Source organism: Podarcis vaucheri (assembly GCF_965113315.1).
Source record: "Podarcis vaucheri genome assembly, chromosome: 3".
Lineage (NCBI taxonomy): Eukaryota > Metazoa > Chordata > Lepidosauria > Squamata > Lacertidae > Podarcis > Podarcis vaucheri.
In genome coordinates, this window is record NC_138761.1 from 20,314,090 (window position 1) to 20,337,251 (window position 23,162).

At 48.3% G+C, this 23,162-nt stretch overlaps 1 protein-coding gene across 2 annotated transcripts in view; it reads left to right on the top strand.

The window, feature by feature from the left end:
• The window catches only part of SRF (serum response factor), a 74,153-nt gene that overhangs the window by 14,644 nt on the left and 36,347 nt on the right, over positions 1–23,162 (top strand). For both annotated transcript variants that reach the window (XM_082217618.1, XM_082217619.1), the window contains exon 2: positions 9,273–9,539. In XM_082217618.1, the coding sequence (XP_082073744.1) occupies positions 9,273–9,539 (267 nt within the window). The remainder of the gene's footprint in view (positions 1–9,272; positions 9,540–23,162) is intronic.

The following is a 23,162-nucleotide window of genomic DNA, read 5'->3' on the forward strand; positions in this document are numbered from 1 at the left end:
CTTCATTATATTTAAAATGTATACTGGATTATGGCGCAATACAACATCATTGAACATATGGAAGTGCATTTTGCTGAACCAGGCCATTGTTCCAGCTAGCTCAGTATTGTCTACTCTGACTGGCAGCGACAGAGGGCTTTGCCGGCACCTGGTACCTGAGCATTTTAAACTAGGGGTGTCGGGAACAGGCTCTTCCACAAAGTTACTATTGAATTCTCCCATAACTTTGGATGAGACATATTTAGCCACTGTAAAACAAGAAACGAGGCACAAACAACAGTTGTAAAGTTTGAACAAATCCATCTGAAGTTCTTGATGTAGAAATTCCCTTAGATTTTCAAACTGTCCGCTAACGGGTTTGCTTGTTTGTAAACAGCAATGCAATCAAAAATAAGTAAACATTTTATGTGCAATTACAGAAACAAGTAATACAATTCCAAGCAAAAGCAGCAGAGTTTAGATTAACCAAAGCAGAAGAGGTGGGTCCTGCAAAAATGCCTTAATTGTTGAACGGCCCAGAGTAAAGAAGGGCATCTTCAGGATTAATAAATGGGACTATTCAGAGGAAGCAACAACTTGGAAAAACTTGTGTGTGAAAATGAGCAAAGTGTGTGCTCATAGGCCTATCTCTTCACTCGAATCAGCTTGATGTCCTTCACAGGTTTTGGACTACAGTTCCCATAATCCTTTAGCCATGCTGGCTGGAGCTGATGGGGGTTGAAAGTCCAACAACATCAACATCCGGGTTGACTATGGCTGACATAAATAGTTTGGGGGAAAGTGTTTTTCATGATCCTTATACAGTACCTCTCTACTTGCATATGTAATGTTGCCCCCCTGAATCTCTGGTTGAATTAAAGGTAAAGGTAAAGGTACCCCTGCCCGTACGGGCCAGTCTTGACAGACTCTAGGGTTGTGCGCCCATCTCACTTAAGAGGCCGGGGGCCAGCGCTGTCCGGAGACACTTCCGGGTCACATGGCCAGCGTGACAAAGCTGCACCTGGCGAGCCAGTGCAGCACACGGAAACGCCGCTTACCTTCCCGCCAGTAAGCGGTCCCTATTTATCTACTTGCACCCGGGGGTGCTTTCAGACTGCTAGGTTGGCAGGCGCTGGGACCGAGCAACGGGAGCGCACCCCGCTGCGGGGATTCGAACCGCCGACCTTTCGATCGGCAAGCCCTAGGTGCTGAGGCTTTTACCCACAGCGCCACCCGCGTCCCTCTGGTTGAATTATCCCCAGTTTAAAGATTGGTTCTCCCCACTCCTGCTATCCAAATGTAATTGCCATGCTTGAGCAAGCTGCCTCCAGGTTTCTAGCTGCCGGCTTGCTTGGTTAGTGATGTGGCTGTGTTTAAGAGGAAGAAGAAAGTGCTCTTGAGTGCAGTTGACCCACCTACAGAAGGCGGTAAGCAACTCCTGTTGATTGTAACAGATTTGACTTGCCCTGTGTTCCTATATAAGCAGAAGAGGCATGAGCAGCTTCTACCTTGGAATTTGAGCATACTTAATTTTGCCTTGTCTGAAGAAATAGTGCATCTCAGCTACAATCAGATATATTTAAATGAGCTATTTATTTTGCTTAACATTTTATTACAAAAAGATAGAGTGCAGTTGCAAAACGTTAACAAATCTTTGGTACTGCCATTTTAATTTGCAAAAAAAGGGGTTTATGGTTCTCATTCACCCTCTTCAGAACTCAGAGTTCAGGTGAAGTGGCAGGGCTGGTTCGGAGTGCCTCACTCGAGACCACATATTATGGCAAAAGTGGGACTTGAATTGAAACCCTGAAAAGAAGTTTCTTGGAAGGTATACAGAAAACATAAAACGAAGTGATGGACAAGCCAGTACAGTAGTTGCTTGTTTAGTCTTCTGGTTGGAGAGGTGCAAAAGCTGCTTCTTTTTAAAAATTGCTTTTTATTGAGTTTTAAATTGGTTATTCGTCTACATATTCCGTTCACTCTTTAGCATATATTGTACACATATAAAAAAAATCAAACAATAACAATATTTCTACACAAGTGACTTCCCACCACCTCAGCTTCTGTCGTCTTTCGCTTTTCAACTATGTTGTTTTTCCTTATTGCCTTTCTAATACATAATATATCTCAGGGCTGGCCAACTCCCAAGAGACTGCGATCTACTCCCAGAATTAAAAACTGCCCGTTTTTTAGGGGTTCTGGTCAAAGTTGTTGAGCTTCTTTTAGGGAGAAAGGGGAACAGCCACTCACCAACAGATCGCTGTGGAAACTAACAGCCTCACTCAGTAAATTCCCGGTCTTCCGTTCTGCAGATCATGTGACAATGGAGGCAGGGCGTGGGGGGCCGGGCCAGATTCTAATTTACCAGTGGAAAGGGACCCAGGGATCGACCACGATCTACCAAAACCTCCCAGGGATCTACCAGTAGATCGCGATCGACCTGTTGGACATACCTGATATATCTTACCTATCTGATCTTTACTTTGCAAAATTTAGTCGGAACGTATCAGGGATTTTATTTGAGAACAATGTTTTCCCTGATAATCTTTTACACATTCCCACTCCGTTTGGAATTTTTGGTTTGGTTGGTTCCTAATTGCCTCTGTCATGCTTGCTAATTCCAAATACTGGTACAATTTAGTTTGCCATTCTTCCTTTGTTGGTGTCCTACCCCCCTTCCGGTTTCTAGCAATTAACATTCTTGTTGCTGTTGTAGCATATAGGAACACCCTTTTTCGAGAGGTGCAAGAGCTTCAAGTGGAGAGTTTGTTGGACTTGGACTCTGGTTCAGATTTCAGGTGATGGGAAAGGCCTCTGCCTGAGACCTTGGGAGAGCCGCTGCCAGTCAGAGTAGGCTAGATGGAAAAGTAGCCCGACCTTCTAATTTGAAGCTGGCTTCCAACATTCCTATGTTTGCCGTGCTTGCTGGGTGGCTGTTTGCCAAAGTAGGCTCCCACTCTCACCCCCCAAGTTGTTCTTGGTAGGAGAGCTGGCTTTTGTGTTTTGAAGGACTTATTAATGAGGGAGGCAGGCCAGCCGGCTAGGCCTTGGAGGAGCTAGCTCAGCCCCAATTTGCCATGTTTGTGAAGCCGGCGTGGTGCTGGCGGAAAGAGCAATGAGTGCCGCAGATAAAGAAGAGCGACACATTTAGCAGACGCCTGATAAAAGGCGCCTGGCTCGTTGCAAGTGGGGGGGGGAATGAGTTTGTGCTTCCCTCGGCCGCATTCACACCATACGTATGATGTTTTAAACAGTCAGGGCTTCTTCTCCCAAAGGATTCTGGGAGCTGTCGGTGGTTAAGGGAAACCCATTCCCCTCACAGAGCTACAGTTGCCCTAGTGGTTTTAACAGCCAATCCTCCCTTCACAGGAAAATCTTGGAATTGTAGCTCTTGGAGGGGAACGTGGGTCTCACAGCAACTCTTGGCACCCTTAACAAACTACATCTCCCAGGATTCTTTGGGGGAAGCCACGACGGTTTAAAGTGGTATCACACTGCTTTAAACGTATGGTGTGGATGTGCCCTTGGTAAAATGGAAAGCTTTCGGTTTTGGCTGTAGAGTCCTGCTGCAGGAGCCCTGAACATTATCATTGTCGTTTGGTGTCATAGGACTGACTCCTCACTCATCTTCTCCTCTATAACCTTTCTATCAGATGGGGCAGTCATCACTCTTGACTCTATTTTTAAGCTTTCTTGTCCCCCTCCCTCCCTTGTTACAGAGTGAATTTGATGCTGTCTTCGTATTTCAGGCTTTGTAGCTGAGAAAGAAGGCTAGAAAAGGGTCAGGGGGGAGGATGCTGGACTACTTAGGCCTGATTCAGCAGGGCTCTTGCGTTAGCTATTTGGCTCAAGCCACCCCCAGTTTGCACCGGGCTGTGTCTCCAGGCTGCTATTTTGCACTTGGGTCTGGTTAGTGAGCTTCAGGATTCTTCTAGTGAAAAGCAAAGTGGACGTCTTCCCTCCAAAGTCCTACGGTTTGACCATTCCTGAGCTGTTTTAGTCCAGCATCACATTTTGCAGCAGCCGATAGTTGCTAGAAGTTGTTTATGGTCATGTCTGGCTTCGAACAATGCTCGATTTTCTTTTTCCAGTCCCTTTCAAGCATAACTCCTCAACCCAACTTCTGGATAGCTCAGCTGGTTAGGATGTGGTGCTGACAATGCCAAGGTTGCAGGTTCAATCCCCATGTGGGGAGAATTGTGGGGGGTTGGACTAGACTAGAGGATCTTTAGGGTCCCTTTCAGCTCTACAACTATATTTTGTTTTAAATGAAAATTCGCTGGAACCCAGAGCAAGGTTCTGCGCTCAAGTGTAGCAAGCTTCCTTCTACGGAGTCAGAATATTGATCCATTTATTGTCTCTGGAAGCCAGCTCTCCAGATTTCCACAAAAGCGTCTGTCCCAGCCCCACCTGGAGATTCCAGGGATTTGAAACTGGGATCTTCTGCGTGCAAATCAGGTGCTCTGACACCTTGCTACGGACCTTCTCTTAATGCAGTTGCGGAGTACACACAGCCTTGATCATTGACAGGTAGCAAAAATACTAACACATCTACACCCAGGACTTTGATTGGATGTGAAGGAAGGATGCCCACAGATAATGCTGTCTTGGTGTCTTCTTGATGATGGCAGAGGGTAGGTGCTCACAAAGCAAGCCAGTCTCTTTACCCCTTTTGCTACTGGGGTGAAAGGTGTTTAGTACATGCGTCCCCTGGAAACATTTTGGAAAACTGTTCCAAAGAGCAAGAACATGAGAAAGGGATCCCTGCTGGATCGGGCCAGGGACCCATCTGGTCCAGAACCCTGTTCTCACAGTGGGGAAACCAGCAAGCAGGATTCGAGGCGCAAGAGCGCTCTCCCCTTGTGTGGTTTCCAGCAGCCGGTATTCAAAAGCATTGCTTCCTCTTAACCAGGGGATAGCAAACTTTTTCAGCAGCGGGCTGGTCCACTATCCCTCAGACCTTGTGGGGGGCCGGATTTTTTTTTTTTTTGGGGGGGGAGGAAATTCCTATGCCCCACAAATAACCCAGAGATGCATTTTAAATAAAAGCACACATTCTACTCATGTAAAAACGCCAGGCAGGCCCCACAAATAACCCAGAGATGCATTTTAAATAATAATAATAATAATAATAATAATAATAATAATAATTTTTATTTATATCCCGCCCTCCCCAGCCGAAGCCGGGCTCAGGGCGGCTAACAACAATAAAACAGTACAAAAGAAAGTACAGCATAAACAACATTCTAAAATCATTCATTATAAAATTAATTAATTCAAGCCACTGGCAACCATTGGGCCAGAGCTCTGCGAAGATTGCCGAGGGAGGGAGTCAGGCTGTGCCCTGGCCAAAGGCCTGGTGGAACAGCTCTGTCTTGCAGGCCCTGTGGAAAGATGTCAAGTCCCGCAGGGCCCTAGTCTCTTGTGACCACCAGATCAGAGCCACAGCCGAAAAAGCCCTGGCTCTAGTTGAGGCCAGCCTAACTTCTCTGTGGCCTGGGACCTTCAAGATGTTTTTATTTGAAGACCGTAAGTTTCTCTTTGGGGCATACCAGGAGAGGCGGTCTCGTAGGTACGAGGGTCCTAGGCCGTATAGGGCTTTAAAGGTTAAAACCAGCACCTTAAACCTGATCCTGTACTCCAACGGGAGCCAGTGCAGCTGGTATAGCACCAGGTGAATGTAATCTCGCAGCGAAGACCTCATAAGGAGTCTCGCTGCAGCATTCTGCACCTGCTGGAGTTTCTGGGTCAGTCTCAAGGGCAGCCCCATGTAGAGCGAGTTACAATAATCAGGTCTGGAGGTGACCGTCGCGTGGATCACAGTGGCTAGGTCAGGGCGAGAGAGGTAAGGAGCCAACTGCTTAGCTTGGCGGAGATGGAAAAATGCCGCCTTTGTTATAGCTGCAATCTGCGCCTCCATGGAAAGGGAGGTGTCGAAGATTACACCCAAACTCTTAACGGACGGTGCTGGCACTAATTGCGCCCCCGCAAGCGATGGGAGTTGCCCCCCCAATCCCCTATCGCCCCGTCCCAGCCACAGGACCTCTGTCTTCAAAGGATTTAACTTCAACCGGCTCCCACGTAACCATCCAGCCACAGCTTCCAAACATATGGTCAGTGTGTCTGGGGCCGAGTCAGGATGGCCATCCATCAACAGATAGAGTTGGGTGTCATCGGCATACTGATGGCAACCCAGCCCAAAACTCCGAACAAGCTGGGCGAGGGGGCGCATAAAGATGTTGAAAAGCATCGGGGAGAGTATCGCACCCTGAGGTACACCACACACCAAGGAGTGGCACGATGACAATTCCCCCCCCCAAGTGCCACCCTCTGTCCCCGACCAGAGAGAAACGAGCGCAGCCATTGAAGGACTGTGCCCTGGATCCCCACGTCGGCAAGGCGGTGGTCCAGAAGTTCGTGATCGATCATGTCGAAAGCTGCTGACAGATCTAGAAGAATCAGCAGCCCCGACCCGCCTCGATCCAGCTGTCTACGAAGATCATCTGTTAGGGCGACCAGAGCCGTCTTGGTCCCATGACCAGCACGGAAGCCGGACTGGAATGGATCCAGAGCCGATGTTTCATCCTGAAACCCACCAAGCTGTTCAGCAACCGCTCTCTCAATCACCTTACCCAGGAACGGAAGATTCGAAACCGGGCGGTAATTGGATAGATCTAAAGGATCTAATGATGTTTTCTTTAAGAGCGGGCGCACCACTGCCTCCTTCAGTTCCCCTGGGAATGTCCCCGTGCCAAGGGACAAATTGATGATATCCCCCAGGAGGGCCCGCACCTCGTCTGGACACGCTCTAATCAGCCAAGACGGGTATGGGTCGAGAGGGCAGGTGGTGGGCTTTCCAGCTCGGAGGAGTCTGTCCACATCGGCTGGGGATATCCGGTCGAAGTGGTCCAATACTGGACCCGAGGACAGTCGAGGGGCCTCCAGTTCCTTTATTGTATCCAAATTGGCAGGGAGGTCATGGCGGAGCAACAAGACCTTCTCCGCAAAAAAGCTCGCAAATGCCTCAAAGCTGTGTGTCAAATTGTTATTTAAATTTGGCTGTCCCTCAAGGGACGTTAAAGACCTGATTATACTAAATAATTGCGCTGGGCGAGAGCTAGCGGATGCAATGGAGGCCGAGAAGTATGACTTCTTAGCAGCCTTCACCGCCATCTCGTAGGTTTTCATAAAAGCCCTATAAGATGTTCTTGAGGCTCCGTCACGGGCACCCCGCCATACTCGCTCTAGCCGTCTGAGGTCCCACTTCATTTTCCGGAGCTCCTCGGTAAACCAGGGAGCCCGGTTTCTGCGGGGTCGCAGAGGGCGCTTAGGTGCGATCTCATCGATGGCTGCCAGGAGCTGGGTATTCCAGCCCTCAACAAGCTCAGTCAATGAGTCGCCAGGGGGAGAAAGGTCCCGCAAGGCCTGACGGAATCTATCGGGGTCCATCAGCCTCTGCGGGCGAGCCGAAACCGGCTCGCCACCTAAGCAGGGGGGGGGGGTGGAAAGTCAGTCCTGGCTTTCAGAGCGTAGTGATCAGACCATGGCACCTTCATCGAAGGAGACATGATCACATCTATACCTACGCCAAAGATCAAATCCAGCGTGCGGCCTGCTTGATGTGTGGGGCCCGAAACAAACTGGGAGAGCCCTAGTGTCGCCATGGAAGACACCAGGTCCAGAGCCTGTGAGGAGGGAGTGGCATCAGCATGGATGTTAAAGTCCCCCAATACCAATAGGTTAGGGAACTCCAAGGCCCAGCCGGCCACCGCCTCCAATAGGCCTGACAGGGTGGCTGCTGGTGCGCTAGGTGGCCAGTACACCAGCCAGACAGCCAAGCTCTCCTCAGAGCCCCACACTAGGCCAACACATTCAATGCCGGGGATCGATGGCGATGGTAGAGCCCTGAAAGGACAATCTTCCCGGATTAATAATGCCACCCATCCCCCCCGGCCCACAGTCCGCGACTGGTGGAGGAAGGAGAAACCCGGGGGCGCCATCTCTCGTAAGGTAACTGTTGCCTCTTCGTGCACCCAGGTCTCCGTCACACAAGCCAGGTCGACCCCCTGCGAGATAAAGAAATCTCGCAGGGTGGCGGTTTTATTGCCTATAGACCTGGCATTGCACAGCACCAGTGACGGAGGTGAGTAATCCTTGCTCACCCTACCCTCGTCCCTCGGGATGGGGCGCAGATTGGAAGGGGTATGAGCCTATCCATATCTCGATCCCCTTCGCCTATAACATCTGCCCCCACCGCCATACCTCCCTCGCCCCTCCACGGTAGCAATCCCAGGCCTCATAGTAGCCTCCATTGATGGCAATTAATGTTATTCTTTTGCAGCCTAAAACAATAAAACCTTAAAACAATAAAAACAATAAACAAAAACAACCCAGAAAAGAATAAAACAATACAAATAAAAACTGCAAAAATTACAAATTCATCAAAATCCAACAAATTCCCAAGCCCACCCAAACATCCATCCCACCCCCATATAAAAAAAATCTAAAGGGAAAGGAAAATATTTTAAAAAAGAAAAAAAACATGTTAAAAAGAACTCTGCACCCCTCCAGGTCCTCCTGGGTGGCAGCAGCATCAGTGGCAACAACCATCCTTGTGAGGCCCCACCCTGGGCCAGATAGTAAGTGGCAGGAGCAGTCCTTGTGAGGCCTGTCAGGCCCTCCCTGGGCCAGGTGGTAAGTGGCAAGAAGGAGCAGGGCCCTCAGGCACTCACACAGGGGAGTCCTCCTGGGCAGCAGAGCAGTCCTTGTGAGGCTTCAGGCCCCGACCCAGGCCAGATGGTAAGTGGCAAGAGCAGGGCCCTCAGGCACTCACCACAGGTGAGTCTTCCTGGGCAGCAGGCAGCAAGCAGTCAAAGGACACATCCTACTCATGTAAAAACATGCTGATTCCCGGACCATCCACGGGCCGGATTTAGAAGGCGATTGCACCAGATCCAGCCCCCGGGCCTTAGTTTGCCTACCCATGCTCTTGACTATAGCCGGAGAGCAGAACCATCATGGCTAGTAGCTTTCTATTTCAGAGAAGCATTGCGAAGGTAGCAACTTGTGCAGAACTGCGCTGGATCTTGATGTGGGCATTTGGCAAATCTTCTAGAAGGTGGACTCCGATAATATACCACATGTGTAAAGCTGGCCTTTCCCCATTTGTGAATCCCGCTAAAACCAAATGACATCCTCTCGCGAGAGGTTGGGCTCCCTCTCTGTGGGAACCAGGGTCTTGTGAAGGTCCACGCCTCATTGTTGACCCTCTCCTTTTCCTCTCTACCCTGCAGGCCTACGAACTCTCCACCTTAACGGGAACTCAGGTGTTGCTGCTCGTGGCCAGCGAGACAGGCCACGTCTACACGTTCGCCACGCGGAAGCTGCAGCCCATGATCACCAGCGAGACGGGGAAAGCGCTGATCCAGACATGCTTGAACTCTCCTGACTCTCCTCCTCGGTCAGACCCAACCACTGATCAGCGCATGAGCGCTACGGGCTTTGAGGAGACGGACCTCACTTATCAGGTGTCCGAGTCAGATAGCAGTGGAGAAACAAAGGTATAGACACCCTCCCTTTTTCGTGCTGTGGAGGGCTTGGAGGAGGGGGGAATTATTCCTACAGGTCTCTGGGGGTGGGAAGAACCTTGTACTTGCAACCTTGCCTTCTACCTTGGAGAAAGTTTACCTGGGAGGACTACAGAGCACAGGTGGGCAGATTGCAGGCTTGTTGGGTGGGTCTATATTGTGCATGTGTGGGAGAGGAAGAGTGGAGATGAACTTGTGTTGAGGGTGACCTAGCACCTGCAGGAAGGAAGCCTGATGTTCTCTCATCAATTGGCCTCCATGCTCCTTTTAGAACCTTGGATCTTCCAGGGTTCCGAATCACATGGGGCGCTGACTCAAGTAGCAATAGACTCTGCCCGTCTGGCAGAGGTTCAAGCCTCCCACATGGAAAGAGCCACTCACCCCTGCATGTGTGAATGATTTGAGAACCTGCTAGATCAGGCCAGTGGCCCATCCAGTTCAGCATCCTCTTCTGGCCGCCCAGGTGCCAGTGGGAAGCCTGCAAAAGCAGGACATGGGCACCAGCAACAATCTGCAATTCCCAGTAGCTGGCATTCAGAGGCATTTTGCTGCTGACTTCAGAGGCAGTGCCATTGTCGCTAGTAGCAGCAGATAGCCTTTATCCTCCATGAATTGGTCCGGTCCTCTTTGACCTGAAGGAGCATCTCCACCCACCTTGTCCATCCCGGACACTGAGGTCCAGCTCTGGGGGCCTTCAAGCGGTTCCCTCATTGCAAGTAGTGAAGTTATAGGGAACCAGGCAGAGGGCCTTCTCAGCACCCTCCCTGTGGAACGCTCTCCTGTCAGATGTCAAGGAAATAAACGACTATCCGAAGGCAGCCCTGGTTAGGGAAGTTTTTAATGTTTTATCGTGTTTTTAATACTCTGTTGGGAGCCTCCAGAAGTAGCTGGGGCAACTCAGTCAGATGGGCAGCATAGAAATAAATTATTATTATTATTATTATTATTATTATTATTATTAGGCCATCCAAGTTGGTGGGCATCCCTGCTTCCTGTGGGAGTGAGTTCCATAGTTCAACCACTTGCTGCACGAAGAAGTACTTTTTAAAAACCTTGCAACGTTCAGCTTCGATAGATGCCCACCAGTCCCCTTGTTGCAAGAGAGGGAGAAAACTATTCCTGTATCCTCTGCCACCATGCCATGCATAATTTCATAAGCTTCCACCGTGACATCTCTTTACTTGCCTTTCCTCTAAACTAAAAAGTCCCAAACTCTGCAGCGCCTCCCCCTATGGGGAGCTACTCCTATGGAATAAGACTTAAGAGAATCAGACCCCTCCGTATTATTATTAGTAGTATTATTATTCTGGCTTCGGTGATCTGTGGTGTTGGCAGGGGACAAGTCTATGGGCCCGAGCCTCCTTTTGGCTGTAAAGATTCCTATATAGCGTGACTCCTAGCGTTGTCTCTCCCTTACCTCCTCCTCCTCCCTCCTTCCCCGGGACTTGAGTAGTTGTGCCCTGTCAACTCTGCTGGAGCTCTGCCGAAGTGGAAGCAGGGCTGAGCCTCGCCTTGCCCTCGGCAGCACGGTCCTGGATGGGAGATCCGTGGGGTGGGTTGAGGGGGTGCAGAGCAACAGGTGCTGCTTGCCTTCCTCCCTCCCCCCCGCCACCCCGTGCCCCTCGCCGAGGAGTCCTGCTTTTCGGTTATCTCTCCTTGGGCGTCTCTCTGCTCGCGCTCATTGATAAAAATTTGATTCTGCCTCCGTGGCCATATAAGGCCCGGTTTCCTTCCCCGGAGTCCCTGGCAGGGCCCCTCACATTCCTTATAAGCTGCAGCTGTCTCTTGCTTTGGTGCTGTTTTGGAAGGGGGCAGGGAGGACATGGGGAATTGAAGCACTTGGCTGAACAGACTATTCCTTCTCTCCCTCTCCCTCTCTCTGTCTCCAACCAGCTCCTCTGCTGGCTTAACTCACAGCTCGCTTCTCAGCAGCTATCGACAGCGCTGATAACGTGGGACAATTGCTCCCCTTCCCCCAGGAAGCTTAAAAGGTCTTGGGCTTGCTATCTGTATGACTTTACTCTGCTTTTATATAGCACCTTCTCGAGGCACCAGAGTTCTTCATGCACATACATGCATCTCACAAAATACAGAGTTGTAGAATTGGAAAAGGGACTCCAGGGTCTTTTAGTCCAACCCCCCACAGTGCAGGAATCTCAACTAAAGCATCCATGACAGATCGAACCTCGGCTTAAAAACCTCCAACGATAGAGAGTCCACAACTCCCAAGGGAGACTGTTCCACAGTCAAACAGCTCTCAGTGTCCGAAAGTTCTTCCTGATGTTTAGTTGGAATCTCCTTTCTTGTAACTTGAAGCCAGTGGTTCGAGTCCTACCCTCCAAAGGAAAAAACATGTTTGCTCCATCTTCCATTTCACAGCCCTTTAGATATTTGAAGATGGCTATCGTATCTTTTCTCTGTCTCCTCTTTCCCACGCTAAACATTTCCAACTCTTTCTCTCTCTCTCTATATATATTTATTAGGGTTTTTTTAAACATATCATTTCCAACAATCACATAACTTAACTTCTTATTTTATGCATTGTTTTAGACTTCCATCAACACCTCTGATGATTTTCCGTTCTTTATCACTTATTATGCATTTCTTAATATATCTATTACTCTTAATTATCATCAACTAATAATTCTCCTCATAGTCTTTCTTGCACTATTTCATATAGTTCTTCTTGCAGTCCTACTAGCGTAATCTGTTCGTTACTATTACTTTTCAAATAGCTCGTATATTTACTCCAGTCTTCTAAGAATCTCTGGTCCCGCAGGTTTCGAATCCTTCCAGTTAATTTATCCAATTCTGCATAGTCCATCAATTTCACCCACCATTCTTCTTTCGTCAGTAATTCTTTTTGCTTCCATTTTTGTGCCAGTAGTATTCTTGCTGCCGAACATTCCCAACTCTCTCAACCGTTCCTCATAAAGCTTGGCTGCCTTCCTCTGCGCATGTTCCAGTATGTCAGTATCCTCCTGGACGCAGGGCTCCAGGTGTGGTCTGACCAAGTCAACAATCCGCTGAACCTCACAACAATGCTTTAATGTCAGTGGCATTGTTGCTGTCCCCACCCCACCCACTCCAGTGCAGATGAAAAGGTTTGGGCTGAGAAGAGAGTGTTTTGCTTGATTCCACCTGGTGAGCTGAAGGTAGGATTCAGCCACAGATTTGCTGGCTCTCTCTCTCTTTGCCACCAGGGTTTTGGAAGCCCCTTCCACCACACAGGGAGCTAGCTACCTTCTACTGAGTCAGGCTGTCGGTGCAGCTAGCTCAGCATTGTCAATGGCTCTCCAGGGTTTCAGGCAGGCCTTTCCCATCCCTCTCTAGAGGTGCCAGGGTTTGAACCTTCTGCATGCAAGGCACATGTCCTGCCACATAGGAGACTGCCTAGGGCCAGGTCAGACGGTTTTATCTCTCTCCCATTTTTGACTGCTCTGGTTGGTAGCTACCCTGCAAGGTCTCTGGCAGAGGCCTTTTCCGTCATCTGTTGCCTGCTGATCTTTTTCACAGCAGGTGCCATTGGTCCATTTCACAGAATTGTAGAGTTGGTAGGGACCACGAGGGTCATCTAGTCCAACCCCCTGCAGTGCAGGACTCTTTTGCCCAGTGTGAGGCTCAAACCCATGACCCTGAGATTGAGAGTTTCATGCTCTACCGACTGAGCTATCCCTCGGCTAAGTGTTGCATATTCTCAATCAGCAGTAGCTCTCCACAGATTGGAGCAGAGGTCTTTCCCATCACCTCCCGTCCGACCCTTTTAACTGGAGATGCCGGGTTTTGAACCTGCGGCCCTCTGCGTGAAAAAGCATGTGCTCTCTCCCACTGAGCTGTAGTCCATTTCCAACCTTGAGAAAATCCCTGGCTCTCATTTATTTCCTTTTTGCATATTTTGGAAGATACAGGAAATGAAGCTTCTGTAATAGCTTCCTCGGGTCACAAATCTGACCCCCAGCGCAATAGAGACCGCAGCGGGCAACTGTATGAAGCAAAATACTCCTCTTGTGAAAACCAGCATTGCTTGAACTGCTTCCCTAGTGGTGCCACAGAGCGGGTTTCCCAAACTTGGGTCTCCAACTGTGTTTTTTTTGAGGGACTACGATTCCCATCATCCCTGATCTCTGTTCCTGCTAGCTACAGATGATGGGAGTTGTAGTTCAAAAACAGCTGGAGACCCAAGTTTGGGAAACCCTAACCTAGAGAGACACCTTTGCCCAACCTTCACCAAGCTGGCTCGTGGTGTGTTTGTTTTATGGTGATCATAAGGACGTTAGATGGAAACTTGCTGGTCAGAACAAAAGCTGATCAGTCCACCATGTTGTTCTCATGTTGGTTACCTTCAATGCCTATGGGAAGCTCACATGTAGGGCATGAGGGCTCACTGTCACCAGCAACTGGTACTTGGAGGCATCCTGCCATCCGCGAGTTGCCGCCTGAGAGATGGAGATATCCCCAGTTCCTAGATTTGTGCTTGGGGGGCATAGGGGTTTTCCAATTAGCACAGGTCAGCAGTGGAGGTGTATTTCAGATTAGGTCATAATCTTTGCCTTTACAATTGGAGGGTGGGGGGAAACCCCATTTCTACATGCAGAAAATAATGTACCCACACCCTCACTTTCCCACCCGTGTCCTAAGTTCTGGTCAGCGTTTTAGAAGACTGACTGCAGAGGCTAGAACTATGTGCCTTATTGCTGCTCTTGACCTTTTGGAGAAAGGAAGAGGGATTTGAGGAAGCTTTTATTCCTTCTCTGCCCATTACATAAGGAGCCAATTCCTGTACTTGTGCTCTTTGGAGAGCTTGTTTTTTTGTGTGTGTGGCTGTTGACCGGCTACAAGTCTTCGGACTGAATGGGTTTTTAGTTTTTGGAACAGAGTTCGTCTGTGCTCTTTCCTGTTACCAGTGGTGCTTTTAACTTGAGGTGGTGGGATTTGAACTGGCAACCTCGCGTGTGCTCTGTCGCTGCGCTGCAGCCCTTTTGTTTCTGTTGTGGGTTCGAAGGAGAACCAGACAGATCAGAGTGGGCACTTCCTCATCCCAAGAGAGCCACATTCCTTTCTGCTTAACCTTCCAGTGTGGCCACAAGGAGGGTGCATTGCAGGGTTAGTGGGAGATGTGGCTGGGGAGAGTTCCAAGGGTTAGATAGAGAGGTCTGGAGGGCCACATTTGTTGCCCCCCCCATTTGTATTTAATTAAATTTTCAAAAAAATCACATGCACTTTCCAATACATGATATATATTTTCCCTTTTGCTTTGTCAATTCCCCATCCCATTTTCCATGGTATTTTTTTATTTCTCCTCATTGCTGCATCCTATCTTCTCTCTCTTACACCATAACCATCATACAATAATCTCTCATTCTGTTGCTCATAGTTCAAATCCTGCTTGCAAAAATCCCTCTTGCTATCATATTTCTTTAAATAGTCCAAGAAAGCCTTGCATTCTTCGACAAAATACAAGCATCATTAGGTTCTCTTATTTTAGCTGTTAGCTTTGCTGATTCCGCATAGTCTTTCACTTTAAGTATCCAGTCTTCTTTGGTGGGAACTTCTTTCCATTTTTGTGCATAAAGAATCCTAGCTACTGTTGTTACATACATAAACAGCTTCATCATCTTTTTGGGGACTTCGTTCCCTATATTCCCCATGGAGGGCCACCTTTAAGATGATGCTCCCGAGGTCCTTCACCCCTAAAATAGATGATGGGCCTGCCAAGGAACAAGTAAACAGAAATAATAAGGTTGGAAGGTTTACTCAGGAAGGCGAATTGCTAGCCATTTGCATCTTTTCTGTGTCCACTTGTCTATAGATGCATGTTAGATGTCCCCTTTTTGTGTTGTCGGGAGACATAGGTAAAGGTAAAGGGACCCCTGACCATTAGGTCCAATCGTGGCCAACTCTGGGGTTGCGGCGCTCATCTCGCTTTATTGGCCGAGGGAGCCTGCATACAACTTCCGGGTCATGTGGCCAGCATGACTAAGCCGCTTCTGGCGAACCAGAGCAGCGCACGGAAACGCCGTTTACCTTCCCGCCGGAGCAGTACGTATTTATCTGCTTGCACTTTGACGTGCTTTCGAACTGCTAGGTTGGCAGGAGCAGGGACTGAGCAATGGGAGCTCACCCCGTCGCGGGGATTCGAACTGCCGACCTTCTGATCGGCAAGTCCTAGGCTCTGTGGTTTAACCCACAGCGCCACCCGCGACATACTCCAGGACATAATAGCTCGAAACTGTGAGCAATACCCATGTTCCAATATATCTTACTTTATCTCACTGCATCCATTCAACCAGCTCACCTGGGTTCTGCCTCCTTCCCAAAATCCACCTATTGGGTGATGGTGCACAACTTGCCATGGAAACATTTTTTGCCACTCACATTCTGGCACACAAAATAACATAGCAACTGGAGACAGCAGCTTGGCAACGGGCAGCGTCTGCTGGAAGGTGGAGAAAGAGAAAAGTGGAAATTGAAGAGGGGGTTGAGCTTGAAACCCCAGTTCTGTTTGACCTGAGGCTGGGGTTATAAGCATCTGCTGTGTATTACTGCATACATTGTTTTAAATCTAGGCTCTAGATTTAAAACGAAGTGCGCAAAGGATGCTTATGCTCTAGCTGCGACCTCATCCTAGGTCAAATGAAAAGGAGGGTTAGAGATATATTCTGGAGAGAGCCATGGGTAGGAAATGGTAAGAGGACCTTTACAATCTCTGAAATCCTTATAACTAAGCATTCACACCATACCAGTGAAAATGGTGGGAGAAAGTGGGAAACTCTCCAGAAAGTTCCCAAAGATATACTGCTCAGATATACTGTAGCAATCATGGACTTACATCAGCTTTGCAAATAAGCCTACAAAAGTTACTAGCCTGCACAGATGTTTACCAGCCTGCGACGGAGGAGTTTTGGGAAGCTCTGCTCTCCTTGTGGTGGCCTGCTGCTTTTCTGTACAGTGGTACCTCGGGTTAAGAACTTAATTCATTCTGGAGGCCTGTTATTAATCTGAAATTGTTCTTAACCTGAAACACCAATTTAGCTAATGGGGCCTCCCATTGCCGCTGCATGATTTCTGTTCTCATCCTGAAGCAAAGTTCTTAACCCGAGGTAATATTTATGGGTTAGTGGAGTCTGTAACTTGAAGCGTCTGTAGCCCGAGGTACCACTGTACTAGGGACAGAGAAGGAACAGACCACTGCAGCCATTCTTCTTTGTTATAAGTTTTCCAATAGCACATAGAGCAAAATATTTAATATGGATTATTTTGTTGCCTTCTGTAGCAAACGTAGAAAACAGATCCATATGGATCCATCTGCCATGGAAGGATTAGTCAAGGTTCCTGCTTTGCAGGGGGCTGGACTAGATGATCCTCAGGGTCCCTTCCAACTCTACAATTATGGTCTTATAACATCAAAGTTAACCTGTTTATTTATTTATTAAATTTATCTACCGCCCTTTATCTGAGGGAACCACAGGACAGTTTAGAGCATAAAAACACAAAAATACGTAACATGACAAACAAAACTATACCCTCCCAACAGTTTAAGAAGCCATAGATTGTTTAATTAGCCCAAAGACCTGGGAGAAAAGGAATGTTTCTGCCTGGCACCTAAATATTTGTAACGAAGGTGCCAGGCCAGTCTCCCTGGGAAGATCATTCCACAAACGAAGAAGAAGAAGAAGAAGAGTTTGGATTTGATATCCTGCTTTGTCACTACCTGAAGGAGTCTCAAAGCGGCTAACAATCTCCTTTCCCTTCCTCCCCCACAACAAACACTCGGTGAGGTGAGTGGGGCTGAGAGACTTCAGAGAAGTGTGACTGGCCCAAGGTCACCCAGCAGCTGCATGTGGAGGAGAGGAGACGCGAACCCGGTTCACCAGATTACGAATCTACTGCTCTTAACCACTACACCACACTGGCTCTCTACGAGGAACGAGGAACCACTGCAGAAGAGGCTCGTTTAGCTCAATTTATCTGCTCCAATATATAAGAACATAGGAATCATAATCCGTCAAGAAATCTAAAACATATTTAAAATTAAAAAAGGGGGGAGGGTTACAGTTAGTTCCACATAAATAAGTAATTCCGCAGGGTGGACTTTTTCAGTTGAATTCGTTTATCATACAATTAGTAAATGGCTGCCAAACAACTTCAGCATCCTCAGGAGCAGTTTTGCCTCTTTGTACATTTAAAATGTTGTGTCCATTTTTCAGATTCCACTATAAATAAAAGCTTTTTTTGTATCATGCATCTGAAGTCAGACAGTGTGCATCCTTCTGAGGTAATAACTCAACTATCGTCATGATTTTTCCTTATTGCTTTCCGAAATATCAAACTTGGATTTTTGCAGAGATGTGAAATTTGTTGACAAAGAACCTGGGATGAACCCTCCTGGATCAGGCTCATTCTGGGTGGCCCACGAGCAGGGCCTGAGAGAAACATCATTCTCCCCACTTGTGAAATCCCAGCAATTCAGAGAAATGTTGCCTATGGAGGTAGGAAGATAGCTAAGGAGGGCAGGAGGAATAGGGAAAACTAAGCTTGGAGTGTTGATGTGCAGGCAATGTTGGAGTCTTTGGAATATGAGTTAAACATTAGCAGACTGGAGGAGTAAGGCTGGAACTTGAGGAACATTGAGCTTAGCTGATGTTGTTGGAAAAGGGGTTACAAGGAGCTCAGATCCTGAAAAAGGCTCCCAGAGATCATTTTCTAGTCATGAGTTCTTACGATATGCTTCATATCCTTTGGAAAAAAAATCTCCACAATACAGTCATACCTCAGGTTGAAGTTGCTTCAGATTGAGCGTTTTCGGGTTGGGCTCCACGGCGACCCGGAAGTAACGGAACACGTTACCTCAGGTTTTGTCGCTCGCGCGTGCGCAGACACTCAAAATGACGTCACGTGCATGCGCAGAAGCGGTGAATCGTGACATGCGCAGAGGAGATTTCACCGCTCCCATACCCAAGAATCTCCTGATCATCTCCTGATGGTCTCTGCTGACTCTCCAGAGAAGAGGAGGCGTGTCCTGCCTATCTACTTATTCTGCCCAGCAACATCTCCTTGTGTGTGTGAGAGAGTCAGTCAGTCAGTGTATCGGAGAGAAAGAGAGTGCCTAGAGATAAGATTGCTGCTAAGAGCAGCTGCAGACTCTCAGTGTAGCATTGATTTATGCTTAGAATATTCAGCTCTGTATATAGTTTTGTATTATAGTTGTAGTTACAGAATAAAAGGAAGATATTCTACAGAGCTGCTCTCCGAGTGGTTTATACTCTGCAAGACTCTGCAAAACTCTGCTGCGCAACGACTGTATTGTTGAGACAGTGAATCCGGTGCTCTCAGCTCTAAGCTGTGAGTCCACAGCACCGTGACCTGTTCCTGTGACAAAGGAGGTCTCTGGCGGTGCTACCCAGCTCGCCCAGCCCAGTCGGGGTTGAGGTACATGAGTCCAGTTGGCGCACTGGCTCTAGGGCGATGCTGACAGGCTGCGTTCTGCTCAGGATGCGAACGGGGCTCCGGAATGGATCCCGTTCGCATCCAGAGGTACCACTGTAATGAGGACTAGAATCCTGGTGTGTTTATAAAGCAGAAGCTTTCTGCCTTGATACTATAATAATAATAATATAATAATAATTTATTATTTATACCCTGCCCATCTGGCTGGGTTTCCCCAGACACAACCGAATATTAAAAACAATACAGCGTCAGACAACTGTGTATGCCACCAGGCTTTATGGTAAAAGGGGATGGTAGGCCTTCCAGACTTCTACTAAATCCTGGCCAGCCTTGGCTTTTTATCCTGCAGTTGTCCAGGCTGCGACAGTGCTGGAACTGGGTTCCTCAAGATGTGGTCAGAGGGCGAGTCACAGGCTACTGAAATGTACTCATTTGAGAGAAGAAAACCCCTCAGCCCTAGAAACCCCAGTCCCGGTTCCTGATTCTATGGCAGCAGATGCTCAGATGATTACACTCACACCAGCCCCATTTCACTTCTTATGAAATGCTAACAGCTTTAGCCTTCCTGCTGAGAGGAGGAGAGGAATTAATGTTACTTTCCCCCCCAGTCAGTCATCCACAAAGAATCCTGCTGCTATGAGTTCTGTTCACATTTTCCTCCCCGATGTAAGGGATGCTACCATTTTCCTAATGCAGAAGTTGCTTCTTTGTGGTGGTGTTCTTTTGGGGCTGGTCCAGGGGGACTCCACCAGATCCTTGAGCCCTTCCCCCCCATGTTTTCTGCTTAAACTGGATTTTATTTTCATTTTAGTTTGCCTGGCTCGCTGGCCACACCGCAAAGCACAGTGCTGCCTGTGGGAGACCTCTGGCCCCTCACAGTCCTCACGAGCTCAGAGATCGAAATGCGCATATGAATTAGCCCATGCAAATTTGTGCCATGTGTCTGTGAAATACCTAGCAACATCCCTGCTTCTGTGTAGGAAGTTTGATGGAAGCTGTGAGCAGATCACTGAATCTTTTGTCTCTTTTTTTGGTGGGGCGGGCCTGGGGGGAGAATACATATATGCATGCCCTTCAGCATGTGCAGAGAAGATCCATGTGCAAGCATCATGTGTGATGCGTCTTAATTTATTTACAGAAAATTGCTGTTCGCTTAGAGGAGCAATCTTAAGATATAGGCACCTTCAGCCCTCCAGATGTTTTGGCCTACAACTCCCATGATCCCTAGCTAACAGGACCAGTGCTCAGGGATGATGGGAATTTTAGTCCAAAACATCTGGAGGGCCGAAGGTTGGGGATACCTGATATAGAGTACCAGAGAGGGAAGGCCTGTTAAATCCTATCCATTAGATTTCTCTCCTTCTTGAAAACAAACAGTGTAGGGGGATAGCCAGCTGGCTGCACAGCAACAAAAGCCAACTGCAGTGGTACCTCGGGTTGCAGACACTTCAGGTTACAGACTCCGCTAACCCAGAAATAGTACCTCGGGTTAAGAACTTTGCTTCAGGATGAGAACAGAAATTGCGCAGCGGCGGCAGCGGGAGGCCCCATTAGCTAAAGTGGTACCTCAGGTTAAGAACAGTTTCAGGTTAAGAACAGACCTCTAGAACGAATTAAGTTCTTAACCCGAGGTACCACTGTATTAGAGTCAGTTTCTGCCACTGCTATCAGAGTTCCCTCAAAAATGCAGTAAAAGAAGTTCTGGTTCCTGGTTTCCCTTTTAAAGAAAACGGGAGAACAGTACTGCAAAGTCTGGAGAAGTGGATAGGTTGCCTTCCCCAGCTTTTGATGCCTTGGTCTATGATTCACACTGGCTGGGGCTCATCAGAGGTTTAGGCAATATGATAAGAGCATCAGAATAGCCTGCTGAGTTGGCCAGTGGTCCATCTTAGCCCAGCATCCTGTTCTCACAGCGGCCAGCCAGATGCCTGTGGGAAACCTGCAAACAGGACCCGAACTCCAACAGCATTCTCTGTGCCCCGTGGTTTCCAGCGACTGACATTCAGAAGCATTACTTCCTCCGCCTTTGATCCCAGACACGTAGTGGGTCCCGATCCACCAGTTGAAGACTATATAGGGCAGCCTTTTTCAGTCTTGGGTCCCAGGTGTTGTTGGACTACAACTCCCATCATCCCTAGCTAGCCAGTCCAGTGATTCGGGATGATGGGAGTTGTAGTCCAGCAATATCTTGGGGACCCAAGGCTGACAAAGGCTGCCCTATAGGGTAATACCGCTCAGCACTTAGAATCATAAAATTGTAGCATTTATTTGTATATAATTGTACAGTTGGAAGGGATACCCAAGGGTCATCTATTCCAACTCCCTGCAATGCAGGAATCTTTTTGCTCAATGTTGGACATGAACACACAACTCTGAGGTTAAGCGTTTATCAATTGAACTATCCCAGGATTTGACTCAATTTGCTTAAAAGAGTTGGAAATTTGTATGCTCTTAGGACAGGGGCAGAATGGTTAGTGTGGAGAAGTCCATTTTATTTTTTAAAAGGTTTCTAGTCCCTGTGACTACAAAGATCAATTGTGTTAGCAATTTCTGTGGATGTATTAGGAAAAACTAGGAAGGCGGCTGTATAAGATTTTCAGTGAATTGGGGTGGATCTTTGCTGTTCTTGCCCCTCCTGTTGTTGGCAAAACCAGAAAAAATGATTGGGGGTGTGGGAGATCATGCAAAGCTGCTTGGTTTGCATGATTTATCAGGCATGGCACAGAATTCACATTGCCTGTGCGCACAGTTTAAATCCCTGGTAATTGATGATCTTGTATAGCAAGTCTGAAACCTTTGTTCTAACCCTGCGTTATCCCCCAGCAAGAACTGTGAGTACAGTTTCTCCTAAGCGCTTCAGGTCTCGTTCAGCAAGCCTGGCTCATTTCCATTAGCATCCCAAGTGCCTCTCGCTCACTCGCATCTCCTGTTCTTAAATTAAATAGACCCTTTTTATTCCCCCCTCGCCCAGCATGTTCTTCTGGATGAACAAATGATTTCGCATCGCCTGTTTAGTTCCAGAAGCTATAAACTAGTCTGTCATACCCTGGGGTCCCCAAATGATGTTAGACTGAAAGTCTCGTCATATCTGACCATTGGGCTTGCTGGCTGAGGATGATGGGGATTGTAGTCCCAACAACATCTAGGGATCTAAGACTGGGAAAGGCCCCTTCTGAACTGTGCTTGTGGGGGTTGGTGGGATTAGCATATCTGTTACATGCAAGCTTAAAAGGGTGCTAAAAGCCAGCATGGTTAAATAAAACATGGCGGATAAAGTGTGAGCCCTGAATCAGGTGGAACCAGCTTTAGATTGGGGACAGAGGGTGGCGCTTGGGGGGGAATTATCATCGCGTCACTCCTTGGTGTGTGGAGTACCTCAGGGTGCGATACTCTCCCCGATGCTTTTTAACATCTTTATGCGCCCCCTCGCCCAGCTTGTCCGGAGTTTTGGGCTGGGTTGCCATCAGTATGCTGATGACACCCAACTCTATCTGTTGATGGATGGCCATCCTAACTCGGCCCCAGACACACTGACCAGATGTCTGGAAGCTGTGGCTGGATGGTTACGTGGGAGCCGGTTGAAGTTAAATCCTTCGAAGACAGAGGTCCTCTGGCTGGGGCGGGACGATATGGGATCGAGGGGGCAACTCCCATCTCTTGCGGGGGTGCAATTAGTGCCAGCACCGTCCGTTAAGAGTTTGGGTGTAATCTTCGATACCTCCCTCTCTATGGAGGCGCAGATTACAGCTATAACAAAGGCGGCATTTTTCCATCTCCGCCAAGCTAAGCAGTTGGCCCCTTATCTCTCTCGCCCTGACCTAGCCACTGTGATCCATGCGACGGTCACCTCCAGACTGGATTATTGTAACTCGCTCTACGTGGGGCTGCCCTTGAGACTGACCCAGAAACTCCAGCGGGTGCAGAATGCCGCGGCGAGACTCCTTATGGGGTCTTCGCTGCGAGATCACATTCATCCGGTACTATACCAGCTGCACTGGCTCCCGGTGGAGTACAGGATCAGGTTTAAGGTGCTGGTTTTAACCTTTAAAGCCCTATACGGCCAGGACCCTCGTACCTACGGGACCTGCCCCACAGAGAAACCTACGGTCTGCAAATAATAACATCCTCAAGGTCCCAGGCCTCAGAGAG